The sequence below is a fragment of the Melanotaenia boesemani genome, chromosome 1 (assembly GCF_017639745.1).
Source record: "Melanotaenia boesemani isolate fMelBoe1 chromosome 1, fMelBoe1.pri, whole genome shotgun sequence".
Classification (NCBI taxonomy): domain Eukaryota; kingdom Metazoa; phylum Chordata; class Actinopteri; order Atheriniformes; family Melanotaeniidae; genus Melanotaenia; species Melanotaenia boesemani.
Genome location: NC_055682.1, coordinates 14,162,307 through 14,185,546, shown reverse-complemented (window position 1 = coordinate 14,185,546; position 23,240 = coordinate 14,162,307). Strand labels below are relative to the sequence as shown.

The window sequence follows — 23,240 nt, the reverse complement described above, 5'->3', positions numbered from 1 at the left end:
ACTGTTTTGGGAACCAAACAGAAACAATTAAGTGTCACAACAGAGCTTAAGTCTATGTACCTAAAAACCACCAACCAGGCCAGAAATCTGGGTGTATTGATGGACTCAGACCTAAACTTTGTAAAACACATTAGGTAAATCACAAAGTCAGCCTACTATCACCTTAAGAATATATCAAGGGTAAAAGATCTCGTGTTTCAGCAGGACCTGGAAAAACTAGTCCATGCTTTCATCGTTAGTCGGCTTGATTATTGTAACAGTGTTTTTACAGGTTCTACCTTAAAACAAAATCAGTTAGACACCTGCAGCTTATCCTCAGTAAGACCAAGAAAGAGCACCACATCAATCCATCTCAGAATTCTTTACTCTGGCTGCCTGTTTGTCAGAGAATAGACTTTAAAGTTCTGCTGCTGGTCTATAAAGCTTTGAATGGTTTAGGACCAAAATACATCAGTGACCTCTTGACCCAGTATGAACCTCCTAGAACACTAAGATCATCTGGATCCAGTTTCTTATCAGTTCCCAGAGCCAGAACTAGACATGGAGAAGCTGCTTTCAGCTTCTATGCTCCACATGTCTAGAACAAACTCCCAGAAAGCCTCAGAGCAGCTGAAACACTCAGTTTACTTAAAATTCAAGTTAAAGACCCACCTGTTCTCTGCTGCATTTTAATAGAAGTCAAAATCTACATCTGGTTCTTTTAAGCTTGAATTTTTAAACTTGATCTTGTTTTTAATACTGTTTTTATCCAACGTTCTTTCCTTTTTCTTTGTTTCACTGTTAAATTATGTTTCTTATTTTCTGTAAAGTACTTTGAATCACCCTGTTGCTGAATTGTGCTATACAAATAAACTTGTCTAAGTTGTACGAAATCTAACAGCTAAGAAAAAAAAAAAAAATTAAAAATAAAAAATTAAGAAAGAAATGCTGGGGATCCAGTGGTTCCATTAAAAACATTAGATCAGATTAAAAAGACAAGTTAAAATAACGAAAAAAACTACAATAAATATTGATAAAATATAAAAAATATCTAATTTAATAGATATTGCGTGCATGTGATTTACAATATCATCAAGAATAGCATTACAATATTTTTTACTAAACAAAATACAGAGAAGTAGGTTGTTATAATTGAGAAATCAAAATATAAATAAGTGAATAAAAAGGTTAAACATTTTATATTACGCATACTTATTTGATTTAAATAATAAAAGCTTGACTGGCTGAACTGGTTTCCTTTACTTGATGCTGCTGACCCTGGTTTGAATCCCCATCTGGGATGTTTTGCTTGGGTTGAATATCTATTTTCTTGCACGATTTTGTCAAGTAATGAAAGCATGACATGAGCTACATCTTTGTTTTGATTTAGTTAAATATTAAACAACATCTGATTTTGTGTGACGCAGAACTCTTGTGGCATGCTGCGGGGCATGTAGGTAATACCGAAGCATTTTCAGGAAAGAGGAGTTGTGCTCTTTGGACTTCCTGTCTTTCCAGATGACACAGTTTCTGTTCTCACGAAGATGTTTTAATGCCTCTGGTCTTGAGTTTCTGTTTGACACTTGTATTATCTCGGGTATGATGAAGACCAAATGAGTTTGGCGTTCCACAAGAATTGCAAGGATGTTGTTCAGCAGGTCAGAACCTGGATCAGAATTTGATGAGCTGGGAACCAAAACCACAGAACGGCTCTGCTCTGTGCAGGTGATCACAGCCTCTGCACCAGCTGCAAGGAAGCAGAGCTCAGGTTACTTTATTAACACTGTTAAAAGTATAAAGATTAAATTATGTTAATGTTAATCATGTCTAAATAAATGATCTGTACACAGTGCCTTACCTTTCTCTGGTAATGCATCATAATTGAAGAGGCAGAGACTGTATCCAAACCTCTCTTCCAAAACACTCTCCAGCCACCTTCTGTCACCTTCACTCAGTCCTTGGGCACTATTGTAACTCAGCAAATAGGCATCGTAGCTTTTTACATCTAATCATAAGACAATAAACAACCACAGCTCTGTCACACAGAATTCCAACAACTTACAGTGATGCTGTTGAGACAGATCCAAAATAAAATAAGTTTAGAAAAATGCACTTTGAGAAAAATATAAACATTCAAGTCAAACATGTCATTCCCACCTGAAGAGTTGACATAGCAGCCAAATGTGTCTCTCAGGAAAAGAGCTATGTCGATTTTGAATTTTGCACAACCAGTTGCAACTATGATGATCACAAGCACCATGATGCCAACAATGCAGAATGGCATCAAGAGGGAAACTGAACGAGCTGTTGGGAAATAAAATCCATAAATTAAAACTAGTTGTCTGAAGACGTTAGATCAAAACTTTCACTTTATTCTGTTTAGTTTTATGCTAGTCAAATGTTTATAAAATGACTAAAGTACCTTTATGTGTCAAAGTAATAGTGACGAAACTTGAGAGCTGATGGTCAGATTGCAGCTTGCAGGTGAAGTTTTTTGACAGATCTTCCTCTGATACTTCTTTAAAGATTAAAAACGTTGTCATCTTTATTTTGTCTCCATACTCTTCCCTGGTAAGTGAAAGCAAGGCAACCGAAGGAAAGGGAAATAAATGAAAGCAAAAGTAATAAAACTAAATGAAAGAATCCAGATATTTGGAATTAAATGCAAACTATTGCAACTTATAATATCCACAGTTTTAAAAGTGCAACAGTCATGAAAGTTTGGAGATGTTTTTGAAACATTTACTGAGATTCATTGTAGAAAACTGGTAGATTGTCATCTGTTTCTACAAATGTGTCCCCACTTAGCCAGAAAACAATGTCAGCATTCGAATACAAGTCAGCTTTACATTCAATCACCACCGTTGAGCCTAGAAAACAAAACAAACAAAAAACAGATTTAACACAAAGTAAATTACTAATTCAGTTTAACATGGTTTCGTTTGTGTGAATCTAGACAAGAACTCACCTAAATCTACAGGAAAAACATCGTTTTGTTTAGGTGCCAGAATCACTGATTGACCGATTTGTTCTGTTAAACAATAACACCCATTTTTAATACTGAACTCATGGATAATTTAATTAGTAACAAGCATATTAAACACAGAAGATAACAAAAATTTGAAAATAATCAGCTATCAAAAGTATGAATATTTAAAATGTGTTTAATTTCTTACTGCTTGGTTTGACATCAAGTACCACTGTAAAGGTCATGTTGTAAATTTGACCATCATATACGTAGGAGCGGGTGCAGGTGTAGACACCGCTGTCTTCTTCCTCCACACTCAAGAAATAATTCTGTGTAGGTGATGAGTTGCCCTTCTACAACATGAAGCAGTCCATTTTAAAAGTCCAACATTATACTACATCAACTTTCTAAAATAAAATCTTACTTAAATTGGAAATCAGGTGTTTGCATACCTTGTCCCATGTAATGCTGTGGCTGGTAATATTGGAGCTATTCACCCGAGGGATATTTACATCGGGACAATACAGCATGCAGGGCTCTTGTGTGTAACACGTTGTAGGATACCGGCCTCTTTCCTCATTCTCTCTGGACTGTATTGAATACACAATCAGCGTAAACCAGAAGTGGTTGCTGGCATTCCTATGACGACACAAGAAAAAAATGTTAAAAAGGTCTAGTTTTGCCAAAAACAAAACAAACAATCAAACAAAAACAACCATTATGTAAGTAAAATAAATGTTTTTACATTCTTGTTTTCTCATCCAAACTTTGTTTATGTTTGGCAAGACTTTGTCCTATAAGCTCTAAAAATGGAGACGATGCTGATAAATTGATGGATAAGAACCCTTTTAATGTGGCCAAGATGTGAGTGTGGCAACTTTAAACACTTCCCCACTTTGGTAGTGTGGAACAGTAGATGAGACGTAAGTAAAACTGCAGTAAAGCTGTTACATGGAGGCTGTATTCTTGCTAAGAAACACACGGACTGCTAGGCAGGAGCACAATGAGACTTATAACCAATACACTGGCCTCTGCAATCCACTGTACACCACTATAGAGTCTGACAAACCAGTTGCCACTAAATTTGAAGTGTGCCTTTTGTTCTGAACTTTCTGGTATATGCATTTAAACAGGATAAGATAGCTGACTAATTTGCACACCACTTGGTTCATAGAGGAAGACTTCTAATAATCTCTGTCTTTATAAACAGACTTTAAAGAACACGTTATGTATAAATAGAATAGAATAGAATAGAAGTACTTTATTCATCCCAAGCTGGGAAATTTAGGTGTTGCAGCGGTACAGTCATTTAGCAGTTGTGCTTCTTAAGGTAGCAAAAAAAATGAAAAACAGTATAAAAATTTCAATATTTACAAGACTTATACAATTAGGTATTTAGCTATACACAGTAAGAGTGAGAATAGCCAGCGAATAATATAGTCCAGTGCATAATAAATAAAGAATCCCAGAAGAATTAAGGTAGCAATGAGGGAAATGAGGGTCCCAAAGACAGAGCTGGCAAGGTCTAACTAGTAATGTAAAAAAATATAAGAGGATATTTAAACTTGTTTTACTTACTTATTATTTTTAAATACTGTGTGCCTATTTACAGTTTTTAATTTCCTGCGTTCAGAATCAAATTTATAAGCCTTGTCAGTAGAAATAGACTGATGGACCACAGCATCAAAACCAATGAGAAGTGATATGAATAACACTGATCATTTTATTAATAATGCAATGTTATGCTTTGAATTTTGAGTCCTGACTTTCAGATGGATGTTACTTTGTCTCCACAAACCGAAGAATCAATCAACAGCATTTCCTGTTAGCAGAGGCTTCTGTCTTCAAGACAGTATGCCCTGCCACACTGTCAAAGCTGTCCAAGAATAGCATTAGAAAAGCAAAATCTCCATATTACTGGAGATCTGGCAAAGGTTCAGCAGTCAACAACTCATTGCTCAATATGACAGGTCACCACCCCTGTGTCTATGCCTCAGTGGGTTTATAAAAGCTATTCTGAATGAGACAGAGCTACACAAGACTGGGCAGGTATGGTTTTACTGATATGACTAACTTGTGTACGTTTTCTGAGAGCAAACTGCATGCTTGTGATACAGAGTCTATTCTATAGGTTTAAATGTTATTTCTAAGATCAGGAGTGTTTTTAATCTTACCTATGAGAGCACGAGTAATTCCCCTCATGGCTTGAAGAAACTCTGAGAATAATAAGGCTCCGTCCATCAATCAGCACACCCATCTGCCTTTGATAAGCTAATGTTGACTTACTGTCAGTCAGATTCAACTGCTGACTGGTAGGAATGGTCCAGATCAGTTGAGCTTCAGTATTTTTATGAGGACAGTGCAGTGCTACCATCTCACCTGGTTTCACATATACTAATTTGGGTCTCAAGCACTGCACACCTGGGAAAAAATAAAAATAAAAATGTAATAATAATATATGTGTCATTTGGCAAACTGTTGTTGATCAGGTAAAGAATAGCTTCCACTCTGATTTAAATAAACATTGTGGCTGACCTATTTAGTGTTGAATGTGGAAATACCCGTCAGTATGAGTCAACTAAAACTGTTTTTTTCCAATAACTTATCATGAAGAAAGTCATGGAAAAATGTGTGTAAAACTGTTTCTCTGGCTAAGGACGATAACAAGAATAAAAATAACTACAATAATAGCTTAAACCCCAAACTAATGTTTTTATTTAATTAATAACAATGTGTTAATGAACTGCAGATGTGCTGAAGACTTTGTTTCATTGGTTTTTAAACTTGAATAAACAGCCTTTTCATTTTTCTGCAACTTTACATGTTTTGCATGAGATGAGAAACCTTTAGAGTAACATGTAGACACATAATATAATTTGCTTGATGACAAGTCTTGTCATTTCTTTCTCACAGAAATTTTGCACTCAGCACTAATGAATATTTTTTGCTCATACTGTTTTCTCTTTCTAATATGTCACATGAATAGAAAGAAATGGCTGTAGTTTGATGGAGAAATAAATAAACAGGCTTTTTGGAAGGAATTCTAAACATGTAAAACATGACAAACCCAGATTAAAGATGCACTGGCTTGTACTGGCTATCTTTCAGTTTTGTTTTCCCCATCTATCTGTTTGTTTGAATATGTCTCTCAGAAGGTTAATGTCTCAATGTTTTACAATTACATGAAAACAAAATAAATACAGGAAAAAACTCAGAAAAATTAAATATTAAATACATTTATAGCAGTCAATAAATAAAGATAACTAGTAAATACATATTTGTAAAATAAATGTGTACATAGGAGTGAATAAAAACAATCAAATAAATAAAATAAATTCATTAGATAAAAACAAAGACCTGAAGTGGTATGTTGCTATGTTGTAACAACAGGTGTCAAGAGGTTACAAAAGTACAAATGAATAAGTAACTAAGAACACGCTCATGTTGGTGCAGGCTCAATAAATAAATAAATAAATAAATAAAATTTACTCTGATATATAAAAAGGTTTCTCTAACTTTGATGTAAACATCTGATAAAACATTATTACCCCACCTGTCACTCTGAATATTCAGCATTATATAAAGTCTACTATACTATACTATACTATACTATACTATACTTTACTATACTATACTATACTTTACTATACTATACTATACTATACTATACTATATTTTACTATACTATACTATACTATACTATACTATACTATACTATACTATACTATAATATACTATACTATACTATACTATACTATACTATATTTTACTATACTATACTATACTATACTATACTATACTATACTATACTATACTATACCATACTATACTATACTATACTCAGTGGTGTAGGCTAGTTTATTCTAGTGGGTATACTCTGATGAAAGACTGGTTATGTGTTATCTAAATGTAAACAACACAAGATGTATAACAGCCATTCCTTTCCTCATGGGGATCCTTCGCCCCAGGAGCTTGCCTGCTTGGACTGGGGTTGTTGCCGTGGTGATTGCACTTGTCCCAGTGGCTGGGGGTCCTGCACTGAAGTCCTACAGCTGTGATGTGGACTCTGGCCTACCCTGAACTGGGTTGTTGCTGTAGTGGCCTCTGTGGAAATGGGTGGGCTGGCTCTTTGTGTGATCGGATCCCCAAGATATTGTTTCCTCACAGCGGCGTCAAGCCAGGTGTTTATTACTTTTATTATTTTTGTACTAAGAAACAGAAACTATGGAGTTCTTGTTTGTGTATAATGTAGGGAGGGGGGATGGCTCTGTTTGTGCATGTATGTGGATATCTGTGTGACTGTGAGAGAGACGATGATGGGTGTGTTTTATGTAAAGCACTTTGAATTGTCTTGTACATGAAGTGTGCTATACAAATAAACTGCCTTGCCTTGCCTTTTTAAATTGCAATGTCATATAGTGTGAGAAGGCTTGTTTTACTTAAATATGCATACTTTTTTTCATCACTTTGTGTTGCCTTTGGCAAGAAAAACGCTTTATAAATTAAGTTTGATGTGAATTGATTAGCAGCAGCACTTTAATTAACCACTGAACAGCCACAGACAGAACAAGACAAATCCATTTTCAATAAATAAAAATTCATGGAAAAATATAGAGGCAAACATTCCACTCTTGGAATAGCTTGAATAATGAGACAGCCACACATAACACACGTAAGTTATTTATCGGATGGTGTACAAGGTGTCCTTATTAATGGACATTTAAGATGACTATGAATTGTCTTCATTTTTATTTAACCATAATAACATGCTAATATAGCGTTAACTTTGTACATTTAAATTGTTTCTACCAGCTTTAAATGTCCAACATTTACCTAACTTTCCGTTTCTCCACTGTAACCAAAGATGCCTGTTTTTAAATTCCCCTTCCTGACTCACTCCACAAGGCCGGTCAGGTCGAAGTCTCTTCTACGAGCACGCGTGCACACACACAGCCAGAGCGAGAGAACTATAGCAAGCCAAAGTGGTCAAAATTCGCCACTTTATTGGTGCGTTTGTAATAAAACGGCGTTAAATACTCCGTTTTGTGGTAAAAAAAAACAAAAAAAAAAACGGTGGTACTTTTGGTGGTCGTTAAAAGCTGATTTTTGCGGCGTTCAATGAACGCGCGTAAAAAGCGCCGTTTTGTCGCACTTTAACGTGCGTTAAAAACGCCGTTTTGTGCAGCTGTTAAGGAATATGGCAGGCCAGACCTGCCACAATTACGCCACTAATCTGTCACGTTTCACCCAAAGAACGGTGAAAAAAACGCCGTTTTGTCAGTAAACACAGCGGTTTTTTTTTCGCTGTAATAAAAGGCTGCGCCGTTAAATACGCCATAAATACGCCGTAAATGTACCCAAAAAGCGTCGTTTTTTTACGCCGCTTTGAAGCCCTAGAAAAACGCCGTAAAAAACGCCATTCTGTACATCAAGACGCGAGTAAAAAACGGAATTTTTGCGCATCAGGACGCGAGTAAAAAACAGCGTTTTGCTAATATGATAATAATCTCCACCCTTCTTTTCTCACAGCCACTGGTTGCAGAGCTGCTCTGCAGAGCTGCAATCAGGATGATCTCCTACACCTGCCCTGATTGTGATTCCCCTCACCTGCTCCCTGCCCTACTTATACACTCTTTACTCTCTGCTTCCCTGCCAGATGGTCAACAGTACTTACCTTGTTGAGATCCAGCTATTTTCTTGTTCCAGACTTCCTTGTCATCGACCCTGTTATGTCCGTGGTTATTCTCTTGCCTGACCCCTGCCGGATCCTTTCAAGTGCCCACCTGGATATTGACCCTTGCCCGCATGACCACAGAGCCTCACTGTGAATGAACACTGCCTGCCCTGACTACGTCTTTTGGATTTGTGAACTGATATTCCTGTCTGAAGTTTGTTTCAGGATTCCTCATCCACAGACCCAGGATTGCCTGACTCCTCCTGCTAACCACAACTGGTTTCACTCCCTCCATCCCCTGGCCCTAAATAAACCTTATTCTTTTCAAAACCATCTGTTCTGCGTGTGGCTGAATTTTCAGGTCTTCAGGAGCAAACCTGACACATATGAATAATTTTAAAATAGCATTTCAGCGCTGGGATATTTAAAAGAAACTACACTCAAAGTTAATGTTTCCAAATGGTCTAATTTTTTAATAAACATTTATTAAACACTGATCTTTAATAATACATGGTCTTTTATTAATCATTTTGTTTATTACAGACAGCATATGTAAAACTCCACCACAGTAAAGTTACAGCAATCTTGGCCACAAAGGAGATCTGTGCTGAACTCCTTTGGTCTGCTTGTCTTGATCAGTGATTGGACACAAACACTTCACATTTAGTGGCTGTGAGAAAAGAAGGGTGGAGATTATTATCATATTAGCAAAACGCTGTTTTTTATGCGCGTCCTGATGCGCAAAAATGCCGTTTTTTACGCGCGTCTTGATGTACAGAACGCCGTATTTTACGGCGTTTTTCTAGGGCTTCAAAGCGGCATAAAAAACGGCGCTTTTTGGGTACATTTACGGCGTATTTAACGGCGCAGCCTTTTATTACGGCGAAAAAAACGCTGTGTTTACTGACAAAACGGCGTTTTTTTTCGCCGTTCTTTAGGTGAAACGTGACAGATTAGTGGCGTAATTGTGGCAGGTCAGGCCTGCCATAAAGGAACGCAGGTCAGGATCAGCACAGACGGCCAAGCTGTTTTCTCTCTGCGGCGGCTCAACGTCACTTTTGACGGAATTACTCCTGGTTTAAACGGGCGGCTTCGTGGCTAATTTATGGAAAGTGAAAGTTATATCACGAAACATGTTGATACGCATCTTTTAGCATTTTTTAGTGGTTATACGGAAATTTGTGACCTTTTCTTGTGGGTATACGGCGTATACCTGCGTATCACGTAGACTACACCACTGACTATATACTATACTATACTATACTATACTATACCATACCATACTATACTATACTATGCTAAAGAAATAAATGATCTCTTACCTGCCAGTAAATTGAGGAGGGTAGTCAAAAGGGTCAGGTGCATTTCCATCATCATTGTGATAGCTTTAGATCAGTCTAACAGAGTCTAACAGAGTCTAGGTTTCGATCTTTTCTCGTGAGGCACTTGTAAACAACCAGCAGCTGTTCTCCACGTGAACAAAACTGGAGAAGAGGTGGACCGACTTCTTTATCTTCGCCGACATCCCGGAAAATGCCATTATTCGTACGCTACAGCCATTTTCACTTTTGTTTCTTCAATACCCCCAATTCTTCGCCTTTTAACACAACCTAATTCCAATTTTGTCACATAAATTTCCACATAGTCTTCTGCCTAAATTTTTGTATTGTGCTACATTTAATGTAGAATTCCTTCGTAACATGATGCAAGAAAGCCTTCAGAACGTAAGTTACACTTCCAAACTGATAACTAGATAAAAACCTGAACTGACGCACGCGCTGCATGCCACAGAGCTGCGTCTCCCTTGTTGCTGTGTGGTGGCTGCAGCCGCGCGGGGAGAATTCAGACTCTGCGGGAACGCTTCAAAGCTTCATCCAGGGAAAGTTTCTGGTGGAGATGACTGACATATTGCGGCTGGTGAACGATGAGGACAGGCGGACTCTGCGAGTTTTCTCCCAGCTCTCTAAAAACGGTTGGAAGCTTTTTGAGTTCAGTGTTTTCCTTGAACTCCTAATGCAACTTTGAGCTAAACAGGCATAATTGAATAGTGACTCCTGGTGTCTCCCTGTTGCTAGGACCACCAATGAATCTATTTTTAACTTTCAGATATTGACGGTGTTTGGACAGCAATATCCTCCTACATCAAACGTCAGATGACCTTGCAGAAGGTAAGCCTATCTATCTATCTATCTATCTATCTATCTATCTATCTATCTATCTATCTATCTATCTATCTATCTATCTATCTATCTGTCTGTCTGTCTGTCTGTCTGTCTTTAGGGGGTCCACCTGTCAGGGCTGGGGACCTTCACATTTTCTAAGCAGGATTTGGACATAGGAAACAAGCCCACAAAGATCCTACAACCCACCTTCATCGTGGCTGGGAAACTAGTCCATTCTCTGGGTTTAAAGCAGACCAGACCACTAGCTGCTGGTGAGCCCAACAAGAAAATGCTACCCTCTTCTGATAAACGCCAGTCAGAATGTACAGGTTTTTACTTATAAGATACTGTATAATAAAGATTTATGCATCATCCGCTTGCGCTATATGAACTTTCCCCATGTTTCTGTGTTAAAAATCCCCCTCCATTGTGACACATGATTTCCTATTAATACAACTATCACTTTAATGGAGTAAAGAGACCCAAGGAGTCCAATCTGGAAAAGAACTGCAGAACATATTCACTGACATTAATTGATCAATTCAAAGCTGCTTTTTAAAAATAAGTTTTCATTAACTTGCAAGGTTGATTGCTGATAAAATAATATATATGAGCAAGACTGAATGTTGTTCTATTATTTTGGAAACTTAGATGTGTAATATGTGTCATGAATAACAGCAGGTGTGGCTCAAATGTCCGTGTTTTCCGTTCCTCATTGTATATTTCCCTTAGCTTATAAATAACATCAGAAAAATAGAACTATCTCTCATTAACACATTTTTGAAAGGTTACTAAAGTTTTTCAAGATCCATTGATGAATAATTGTTTTTACATTACTTTGAATAATTATTCACACATTATTTATAAATTAACAAGATGCTGCTCTTAGTATTGCTGCAGAATGAAAGAAAGAGTTAATGGTTTCATAAACATGCTTGACACTTTGACATACGAACATTATGAATCTTTGCACATCTTTTGCAGCAACACACCTGCCAGTGGTGCAACTGAACTTTGTAGCTGTGTCACAAGAGATTCCTTTCAGCCGTGATGAAGTGGAGGGCTGTTATAGAGAAACTCTTCTACTGCTCTTCAGAGCTTTGGACTCTGAAAAAAAATTATCCCTCTTCTTCAATGGAATAGGAGTACTGTCCTTTAAGAGTAACAAGGTGCCTTATCTGCTCATACTGTATTTCTGTTTCACAGTGTGGATTATGACAGCACTTGTTTAATCAAATTAATTTACAGTTGTTGTTCAAAAGGTCCAGATGAAATTTAACAGGGATTTTATGAACGCAATGGAAGGAACTGGTAGACAGCTGACAGGCTTAAAAACTGTGAGTAAAAAAGTGTGTTTGCATGTTTCAGCTAATCAGTGTTAAGTGTCTGTGTATTCATGCAGCTTGTTTGTGTTTTTGCTTTTCTAGAGAGCTGGTAGCAGTGTGTCTTCACTCCCTGATGGATTGTCTAAGCCTCAAAGACCCCCGACTGCCGACCCTGTCATCCTGCCCACTGTCTGCTTTCCTCAGCTTGATAACAAAGCTGGTGACAAAGATGGAGAGGGCTTGTCACCAACTCTAAAGTACAAGAATGCAGGAGGTAAACAAAAAAAGACTGCTGCAGAAGCCTGAGAGTTAGAGCAGGGGTTTGACAGAGTCTCCACAGTCTCACTCCAAGCTACTGAAACCAGCCTCTGAGATTTAAAGGAGGTTGAAATGCTACAAAGACAGACAAGCTACTAATACAGAATAACACACTCGGTGATAACAGATATGAAGTAGTTGTTATGAAGAATGAGGTAAGCAGTTAAGCCTAATAGCAGTGCACCTACTCAGTGTTGTGTTTCTCTGCAGAGGTTCCCCAACAGAGAGAGCCTAAATCCAATCAGACACTGCAGCCTGCCAAGCTGAAAGCTGTCAGCCTGACTAAGGAACTGAATCCAAACCCCCCTGTGGAGTCCACAAACAAGTACTCAACACTCAAAGATACAAAAACACACAGATGGACCAGCACACACTCTCTGGAGTGGGTCAGCTTACACTGCATTGAGCTGCTGTTTGCTGGTAGAGGAGTCAGTGAGAGCTGGGAGCTCAGTGGTGGTCTCATATCGTCACTGCCCAGAGACAGCTTGCAGCTCCATCAATTATGCAAGACTACCCATGGGACAGATTATCCTTTGTTATCATGTCCGTGCATGTCAGTTTCCACACACAATCACATGGACACACACACACCTGCAATCTCTGTAAAGAGTAAATATTTCCACTTGTTACTTCTGATTAGGACCACACATTAAATTACTTTTCATTTTACTGGAGGCCGGTTTAGCATAAGAAACATAGTGTCCATCCTCATAGTGATGTTAACTTTATGGAAAATTTCCAGAGGGGCGACATATGAGAACACAGCCGTCCTCTTATGGCCAGGTTATGCTGACATTTCCTTACCAACACATGATAAGAGATCCTTATGCGTCAAGTTTTTCCCACAGCATAACATGAATAGACCACAGTCACCACAGGGCACCATCCATATCAGTCCTGCACTGATTGTTACTCATTGCATGACTGATGTATTTTAGCCATGTTCCTTTTCTTTTTCAAAGAGGGTTCAGAGATGTCTGTAGGTTGGAGGTGTTGCTGTCATCCACTGCAGAAGGTGTACCTGCTGGTTTGTCAATTACATTTTATTCACTGCTGTTATCCTCCTATGAACTGAAGCTACCTGTGGCAGCATTAGCATTGTTGCACCAAAGCACAATCTTTAGTTTGTATAACTTCTTGAAATATTTTAGCTTTTCAGACTCACCAAACATGTTTCCCTATGTTGACCAAAATATTCACATTCTACCTGTATGTCGAACCCCACACCCAACTATTTTAAATTAATAATTATAATTAAAAGAATTTTATAATCAGTCATATTAAGAAAATGTGCTGAAGAACCCCAGTCTATGTTGTTAAGACCTGGTTTATTATGCATTTATACTTCTGCTCAGATGCTCTCGCTTCTGCTCTCATTTCTGCCCTCGCTTCTGCTTGCAATTTACCAGTTTTCCCTCCTTTCTTATGACGAGAAGACAGACCACTGTGGTCTGGACACTGACTAATTACTAGACCACACATATTTTTGTATATTCAAGGTGCTAAAAAAGTATTTTTCACCAGTTGTATGTATTACCATCCTCCTTTTCATTTCACTCTTAATCAAAGGAGGAAACAGCAGCAGACAGCTGCTAACAGAATGATTAACAGTCCTCTAAAACAATGGACTGTGAGCTTACAGAACATTTGCTCCTCTACTACAAGATTCAGCATCTCTATCTGATGACTTGGAGGACCTTTTACAATCACAAAGTGGGGTAAGGTTTTACAGTAATCTGAAGTTACCACGGGGAACGACTTGTCCTCAAATTCTGAATGTGGGTGCTGACATCTCTGAATCCTGAGGTTTTTATTCAGTTTCCCTCAACTTCTGCCACTAAATACACAGATTTTATATTGCCTGCGATACCTATTCAATCCACTTCATTGGCAATTTATATTTTTTTCTGGGACCAGAGACATTTTTTAAGAGAGACGGACTTCCCCTGAACAGGTCAAGAGTCAAACTACACACTTCCAACTTATCTTTCTCACTGCATCATTAAACTGTTCTTTCCACAAAAGATAACAGATAAGCATAGTCAAAACAGAAAGGAGAAAAAGCACTACATGAAAGAGAGCCAAATCAGCACCCTGTTGAAGCAAGTCCTGTTACGGTAATCCCTCTTTCTTGGTCCAGAACAATCTCTTACATTCCAGCCTTATTTTCTCTGACACTGGAACTCAAAGACCCATTCTTGGATCACTATTGAGTATTGCCACAACTATTACCACACTAATAAGGACACATAACTATACATTACAGTGTCACCACATGCCTACAGTCCCTTACTATCTGAGTGAGTGTATTAAAAAAAATCAGTGAGTGGATGAGCCAGAATTTCCTCCAACTCAATGCTGAAAACACAGGTTTCATTGTTTTGGATCCCAAAATGCAAGATTAGAGGTCAGTGCTCAACTTGCTAAAGTCCTGACCAACACCCCTAAGGTCTTCAGGGACAGATTTCGTCAGTTTTCTTAGGGTTAGAATTAAGCAAGATGAAGCAGCATTTGCTCCCTTGCCTCTGGAATAAAGTTATTGCACACTCGAAGTGTGCACAAACTTACACTCATTTAAATCAAGGCAAAAAAAAAGTTGTTTACTGCAACCTTTCTGTAAATTTGAAGATTATTTTAATATTTTATGTAAACAGCAACTTTAAAAAGTCAGGGCCAAAATATCCACACATTTTCCAGAAGATCTCCAGTGTTTAAGAAAGGAAAATGTGCATAATGACCATTACTTGATGCTGGCTCTGATCTTGTGGAAGGACTTTTCCTTCCAACCTGTGACATGAACCTTTACTCTTAATTTACAAAGTTTTTTTTTCATTCACTGGAATCAAGAGACTAACTAAGCGTTGACATCCATAGATAAAGATTAGTATAGAATACAGGCTTGTGAATATATGTATGTCTGAGATTGATTAAAGAAGACCATGTACATGCACTGCTTTAAAAATCTGATGCACATATGCAAATTTTAGCGAATGCACAGTTTTAGTCATTAAACTACACTGAGTCCTTTGCAACTGCTCTGAAGTGACTTAGATGAATGTACAACCGAATGCCGAATAAAAGAATTTTCTTTGTTTCTCACTGACATTTAAACTGATGTTCAGTGTACAACAGCATAAAAAATTGCTTTTGCTCTCAGGCCCACAATGTCCAACTCACCCCAAATGGCACCTGCTGAAGTGAAGGATCATCTTGAGAATGTGAGCTGCTTGGGGAACACACATGTTGGACAAGTAAGTTTGAGCATGTTTGATTATTAATATTGTTTTATGTACTTCAAGGTGAATTCATGAATATTACTGTTTTAGAATGTGTTGCTGTGAGTGCACCGGACCTCTCACTATGACATCACTAGAAGTAAACTTTTGCTATTGGGGCTTTCTGGCCTGCTACCACACAGTTTCATTTCCCTTCCACCACTTAAATGGAACTGTTTTGTCGTCAAGCATTTCCATTCATAATATTTTTCAAATATACATTCAGCTTAGCAACTATATTGCTCTGTATCTGTTGGATGCGTAACTAACCACCTGTCACCATAGGAACTGTGCTACCTGTGTACACAACGAGAACGAAGAAATGTTCCAGTGTATCTGAGGGAGCAGCAGCAGGCAGAGGAAAAAGCTCAAGAGAAACTCTTACTACTCAATGAACAACTGAGAGACAAGCATCAAATGGAGCAAGAACGGGTGTGTTTGTTTGTGGCCATATACATCTATAACACATGATTTTGACAGTGATTTTCAAGCCGTTTCACTAGCAATGACCACACCTTAACAATGCAAGTTTATTGGTTTAATGAAAAGGTTTAGAAGTATGGATGATGTCAGGTAAGTTTTCTGAAGGTTTTCTGAAAAGTGAGGTCTTGACTGAAAGAGGAGTAAAGGCCCATTTATGCTTGATGTAGATGACGGATATGCAGATGGATGGACCCTTTAGTCCATCTCAAGAGAACAGAGACACTTTCGACTGTCCCCTGCGTTGTTTATGCACGCTATTTTGTCTGTTTGCTGTCTGCTGCTTGACTCAGAAAACTGAGCAATACCCCCGGAAACCACAGGGGCAGCATTGAGCAGCACAACTGACGGGACCATTGAAAGGAACAGAACAGAGGAACAGGAAGAAGAGGAAGAAGAAGTCGATAAGGACAATTATTGTAGAGATGGCAGGAGCTTTTCAAGAAAGGCTATGTGAATGTGTTGAGTGTGTTAGGTGGTTGCAAACAACTGGACAGAGCTGTAATAACACCACCAACCAGCGTCTGAAAATGACGTCCGAATGCAGTTGTGAACTCAGAACTCACCATTGCCTACTGGTGGATGATTAACTTAACCATGGAAGAGCCTGGAAATATGAGAGCAGCAACATATCATTATGTTTGAAATTGACATAGCTGTTTATGTACATAAAAGGACCATAAATGGGCCTTAAAAGAGTCAGGATAGAGATATGGTTTCACAATATATCAGACATTGGTCATTTTCCATCTAAAAGTGGTTCAAACTCTGCTATTTAAAAAAAATATCAATATCAATTTGAGACTTATTACTTCAAAGAGAGAAATGGACATTTCCTCAGAAACCTTAATGGCTAAGCTGTTCTCCAAAGTAATTAAAAATTCCCCTATCTACTTGAAAAACGAGCCACAACTCATTACTAACATTTCTGTCCTAAAGATGACATTTCATTCCCCCAAAATCAACTAGAGGAAAAGACTTGGACGAGCCAGACCTCATAGCTCAGCTATCTCAACAGGAAACACTGGGTAGCGTGTATAATATCACCTTACAGTTGTCTGGAGACGTGCAGTCTCAACCTTAAATTGAAAGCTATCTAGAGTGTCACACATGTAATCAAACCAAAATATACTGAAGAATGTGTTGGTCCATCAACTTACAAACCATTTTTTATTGCATGGTATGATTCAATTCAAAGTTTTCCTACTTTGTTTTGAACCCTGGATCGTATAGTCCGGCCAGTTAGACAATGGTCATATTTATGTTTCCACACAGGTTATTTGGAACCTTGCTTAAGATAGTACTGTGTTAAATCAAATAAAATTTTATATTAAAAAAAGCAGCGCAAAGTGCATTACATAATAAAAACATAATAAAAGTTTCAGACACCAGGTTCTATATGCAGGGCAAACCAAACTGTACTATAAACATAGTAAGAGACATAATGCAGTTACCCAAAGAAACATTACAGGGGGTTCATTTCTGTAATACAATCAGGCACAAACTGAGACCGCTGACAAAAACAAAAGCAGATTTATATATTTCAAGGCAACTGACAAGTAAGATGCAGCCATTTTGCAGATGTTCTCAGTTAACCAGTACTACATAAGTCTTCTGATCTTAAAACTGTGGTTCTGACTTGTTTTGATGGCATACTTACCATTATCATATACATTCCTGGAGCTGTGGTTGTATTAGTTGAATTAACCTTTGATGGTACGGTAAAAGCTCTGTAATGGGGCTTTATACTGCAGTCAAAATTCAAATATTTATGCCACCTTTGATGAATAAGATGATGGACAACCAGACCCAGACAATGAAACTGAAAATTGTTGAAAATCCTTTTATTATTATATAGAAAATTGCTTTTTTTTGACAAAAATTATTAATGGTACAACAAAACACCACAACACCTGATTAAATATCTTAATCCTTCTCAGTGTCTTCATGGAACAAAGTAACTTCTCTGTGAAATAGTTAAATTTATACACTGACATGTGTGATATGTGATATTACTGTTTCCAGTTACTTTCTTTTATAATCAGCATGATAATTAAAGGTGTGTGTTTTTCCGGCAGGTGAAGTTAACTGAACAGCGTGACCATGCAAAGCAGGTAGCTGCATTTAATATGCAAATGTCACAGAAGAAAGAGAAGATTTCCTGTCCGATCATCCCTGTAAGTAAAACAAGAAGCTTGGTGAACATCAAATTTATGGCTTTTTTAAATAAATGTCCCCTCCTGATGCCTGTGGTTCCTGTGGTAACTAGAGTATATGGTGATGCAAATTCATACTTATTCCATGACTGATTCTATTGACGGACAGCACTATGCAGCACTTCCCATGATTCACAGTTACAAGGAATGTGTGTGAGAGCAGAAATGATTGCGACACTTGGAAATGGTGTGAGACATTGGTCAGTAAAAATGTTCTAAAAATCCTACAAACACTTATTTAAGTTTGCCCTCTGGATTCTGTTTAGAATACATTTATCTTTCCGGCTCGGCCCCTCACACCTCCAAGGAGGATTCAACAGCATTGTTACATGAACAATCTTCTGAGCCAGATAGAGACCCAACAGAAACACAAGGCTATAGAGCAACACAACCGTCTTCTCATGGAGCACCTTGACCAGGTCCAGCTGATCCAGGAGTGAGTAACTGTAACAGTTCAGGGATTTCAAATATTTATCTGTGGAGACAACAAGTGTCATCAGGTGTATGGGTGTGCTTTTTCAGGACAGCTTTGCAGAGGGCTCAGCTGCTCCAGCAGAAACAGGAGAAAACCAAATATTACAAGAAGGCTCTGGACATTCAGGCAAGAAAACGCTCTACCAAGTGGTGTTTTAATCTTGTTTAGAACATTTTTGTCTTTTTAAATAGTTTACTCCTCTTTATACGAATAATCATCAGTACCAATATGTGGAGGGAAGTGAATAACACAACCTCACATTCAGTTTGTTAGAGATTTTCTTCAAACTCTTCAAATTTATTTCAAATTCCACTACTGAATACTAATAAAAAGAAGAAATAACTACTTTTAATTACTGTTTTGGTATTGATCTTAATGCTGGACACTGCAACCAGTTCTTCTCACACAGTATGTTAGTTATTTTCAGCTGAGATGTGGGAAGGATGCAGCCTTATTCCTTCCAGGATATAGAACACACTATAGTTTTTGGTTACTGATCCATTCATTGATTAACAAAATCTGCTTTCATACTTCTAACCATGAACAAATAAGCACATATCATTAAGGCCTCTAAAGTTCTCCATAAATGTTCATAATTAACATAAAATGTAAGTAAACATGCCTTGCCTATGAAAAATCAAGAGGAAATTAATCTTCTTGAGTTTTCTCAGTTTTCTAACGGGCGATGGATTAATGGATATATTAGACAAAAAATGTTATTTATATAAAAAAAAAACTTATAATAATATAATGATTCATCAAATTCTTTGTAACTTTATTGTTACTTATACAATCTGGGAAACCAACGCTAATCATCTAATCACTGATATCGGTATGTATCTGCAGATATCTGTTAAATATAATAGCACCCATGCTGTTCTCTGTAACTCATTAGCTACTGTAAAGTCATTATTTCAGAATTATTCAGGAAGTACTCCGTAAATATTCCTAAATGCCTCCTCAATCCAGGGGAATGAGATTTGTATGGTTAGACTCATTCTCACTCACAGCTTGTCATATGCTGTCATTTCGTTTGGAGTCCTGTTCTGCAGAAATCTTAGGACTAGTTTTCTGCAAAAAGGCACTTCAAGCACTTCAAATACTTCAAACAAGCAAAGTCCATTTCAATCTAATCTCACAAGAAAATGAGGAACAGGTAGGTCTGTCCAAAATGCAATGTTACATTACAGGTGGTGAACATCTCTAACCATATTTTTTATCATTATCTAAGCCCATGTATTTATTTATTTATTTTATTTTTAGCTTTATTCTAACAAAACACAACTCACAGTGAGGTTATTGTGCATCAGTCTGTGTAGTAACGCCACTGTCATTCCCTCCAAACACTTTAGAAATCTTTTGAATATGCAATAATTTAGCAATTTCCCATTTGATAAAGTTTCATAAAACACAATATGGAAACATATTACACTTAATGAAGGGGAACAGAATGTAGTGTTTTTGGAGCCCAAAAAAGTTATTTTAACATTTTTAGCTTTTATTATCCCTTGATAGTACAACACTGTGATAGCTATGTTTCTCCTGTATAATAAATCAGATTTTTGTTAGTCTTCCTCATACTTAGGGGTCCTGAAGTTATCCCTTTAACTTCCTAATATTGACTGTGATTCTTATCAGTAAGTGATCACTGTAGAATTATTGCTGTGTTTGTTCTCAGCATTTATTGATGCTGCAGCCAGTCTATCCATGAGCACTGCAGGGCCTTTACAACCAGGATGTCAGTTATGAGTGCCCATCCTGCTGGTCGATTGCAGGCAGGCTGCCAGGACAAATTTATGAGAGACAACATTGACATGTTTTTTTATATCTGATTTGCCTTCTTACGTGTGAGATTAGCTTGTTGGTTGTACTTTAGATGGGGAATAAGAAGTGCATGCAGATGCCAGAGTGTCAGCCTGACCACCCAAGGTTCAACCGCTGTGAAAGTGCAGTCAGCAACGCAGAGAGTCGAGAAAGAGCACAGAAGGTCACCTTTGATTTTTATCAGCCTTTAGCTGACCTATAAATACTCTGACCTCTCGCTTTACGACTTGCATTATACTTAGTATATCTGTACTTTTAAGTGGATGTGATATGTTCCATATGCTGACAGCTCTTTCAGGTAAATATTAACACTGCCACTCAGAGGAAGAAGGAAGAACTGCAGAACCGCAAGTTACAGCTGGAGAAAGAAAGGGAAATGCTAAGACACAACAAAATGGAGTGAGTAAAATGAGGGTGGGAAATAAATAAATGGACAACAAGCTAAATATTAAGAGAAGCAGCATGAGTCTACAATATGCTTTCTGGTCAGGCTTATACTGGACCGCATCAGTTTCTTTGAAAAGAAGCGTAACATCAGTAAGTCACTAGAGGATGAGTGGGGTCACAGCGTTACACTCAAACATGAACGAGAGGAGGAGGAGAGGCGCTTTCTGAGGTGTGTTCAAATTTATCTTATAATAATTGCAAAATTGGTGGTGGATTGCAATGCAGACCCACTTGTAATGCACTTGTATTGCTTTCTGCACCCTGCTGTAATGTTTTATGTAAAGCACTTTGAATTGTCTTGTACATGAAATGTGCTATACAAATTAATTTGCCTTGCCTTGCCACATCTATTCTCTTGACTTTTTGTGTCCAGAGACTGACATTTCCATTATTTGTGCATTTATAAGTACTTGCATGTTACTCATGATAAAACTGAGAAAATAATTAACTTGCTACTTACTTGTTTTAAAAGTATTTTCACAATTCACATTAAATGTGTTTCCTTGCTCAAACATTTCTATTTCCATGTGAGCAGGTCTGCCGGTCAGCTCCTTGTTGATAAACTTACGGAATACAGGCGTTGCTGTCAGTGTAAGAGGAAGACCTCCAACTGTGGAGAGACCAACATCTGGAAAGATTCTCGTCACCTCGCTGGCTCACAGTTCATGATCTGAAGAACAATGAAGGTCAAGACTGACCCTTGGACAGCAGTACCTTAAATCTGCAATTCATCATGTTATTAAATAATATATATATGAGGTATTCTTTGTTGTTATGGTTAACTGTCTTCTGTTGTAATGGTTCCTTTGCTGGATCTGTATTTGAAATTCATGTCTGCTGTAATTTGATTTTAATTAGATTATAGTTATTTTGTCAATAAGTTAAAATATTTCATGTAACGTGGTTGTACCCAGATTGGCTTTATTTCTTTGTGAAATGGATTCAGTTAGATGCAAGAAATATTTTAGAGATATTTAGGACCATATTGACATGATGGCATTACTCAGTTGCTGTGGATTTGTACTGAATTTATAGGCATGGACAAATTTGTTAGTACCCTTTGGTTAATGAAAGAAAAACTCACAATTGTCACAGAAATAACTTGAATCCGACAAAAGTAATAATAAATAAAAATTCTATGAAATTTAACCAATGAAAGTCAGACATTGCTTTTCAACCATGCTTCAACAGAATTATTTAAAAAAAAAAAAAAAAAAACTCATGAAACAGGCCTGGACAAAAATGATGGTACCCGTAGAAAAGACTGAAAATAACGTGACCAAAGGGACATGTTAATCCAAGGTATGTCCACTAATTAGCATCACAGGTGTTATGCTAATTAGGTGGCCTGTTTCATGAGTTGTTTTTTTTTTATTATTCTCCCAGTCTCCCACTGTACAACCCTTCTTCAACTCCTGCCTTTTTGGCTAATTATACAAATGGTTCAGACTCAAAAGAAAAGTCAGTATCTGAAAGAAATGCTGGGTGTTACACATAATTCTTGTTTGTCAGGGCAAACACAGGCCTGATTATTAACACTGTTTACATAGTTAACTGTTCTGTCATTTATCTTTTCTTGGCTTCATTTTTATGAACATGAGAATCACAACTGGGCTAACAACTGTGCTCTTAGCAAAAGTTCAAAATGCAAACGTAGCACCAGTGAAAAAGGGTGTGTGATATTTAAGGTCCCAGTGAGCTAATGAAACAATGGGAATCTAGCTATAAGGTAATGTACTTTAAACTTTATAACCTGCCCAAACATTGTGCAAATGCTTGAAATATTGAACATTATATAATAATAATAATAATAATAATAATAAACTGTATTTATTGCAAAAGCAACAAGGTTCAGAGAGGGAAAATGGCATTTGTATTTTCATTTGTGTTTTTCCAGAGATCCCTTCATTTGTATTGTGGCTGCTTTTGAATAATCTTAAATTAACTCTATGGGAGCAGCATTTTTTTATTTATTTATTTTTTTACACTGATCTAGTAAGACAGCCTCAGTGACCAAATTAGCTGGGCTCTTTAGTTAGGGGCTATAGATTCTTCCAGTTCAGAGTGAATATTAAGATTATACATTTAATTGTGAAC

The 23,240-nt window shown here is 37.4% G+C and overlaps 2 protein-coding genes across 5 annotated transcripts; one reads left to right on the top strand and one right to left on the bottom strand.

Annotated features, from left to right (window-relative positions):
* Positions 1-1,027: 1,027 nt before the first annotated feature.
* On the bottom strand, positions 1,028-10,461 carry LOC121638077 (interleukin-18 receptor 1-like). Of its 2 annotated transcripts, XM_041982525.1 has the most exons (10): positions 9,944-10,237; positions 5,122-5,368; positions 3,400-3,586; positions 3,156-3,300; positions 2,948-3,010; positions 2,726-2,849; positions 2,402-2,547; positions 2,137-2,283; positions 1,838-1,984; positions 1,028-1,726 (listed from the first exon to the last, which is right to left on the bottom strand). In XM_041982525.1, the coding sequence occupies exons 1-10, from the start codon at positions 9,996-9,998 to the stop codon at positions 1,377-1,379; spliced, it is 1,611 nt and encodes a 536-aa protein (XP_041838459.1). In that variant the 5' UTR covers positions 9,999-10,237; the 3' UTR covers positions 1,028-1,376. The 2 variants fall into 2 exon arrangements, with proteins under 2 accessions (XP_041838459.1, XP_041838467.1); XM_041982533.1 differs by lacking the exons at positions 5,122-5,368; positions 9,944-10,237 and adding an exon at positions 10,383-10,461.
* Positions 10,050-22,266, top strand: LOC121637960 (coiled-coil domain-containing protein 81-like). 3 transcript variants are annotated; one of them, XM_041982346.1, is made up of 17 exons: positions 10,050-10,345; positions 10,413-10,593; positions 10,728-10,789; positions 10,902-11,055; positions 11,768-11,952; positions 12,046-12,120; positions 12,211-12,382; positions 12,637-12,751; positions 15,584-15,677; positions 15,987-16,133; positions 18,260-18,358; positions 18,664-18,833; positions 18,920-18,998; positions 20,749-20,859; positions 20,986-21,095; positions 21,187-21,312; positions 21,679-22,266. In XM_041982346.1, exons 1-17 carry the CDS (start codon positions 10,322-10,324, stop codon positions 21,815-21,817), a joined length of 2,043 nt encoding a protein of 680 aa, XP_041838280.1. In that variant the 5' UTR covers positions 10,050-10,321; the 3' UTR covers positions 21,818-22,266. The 3 variants fall into 3 exon arrangements, with proteins under 3 accessions (XP_041838280.1, XP_041838288.1, XP_041838297.1); XM_041982354.1 differs by lacking the exon at positions 20,749-20,859; XM_041982363.1 differs by lacking the exons at positions 18,664-18,833; positions 18,920-18,998.
* The last annotated feature ends 974 nt before the right edge of the window (positions 22,267-23,240 follow it).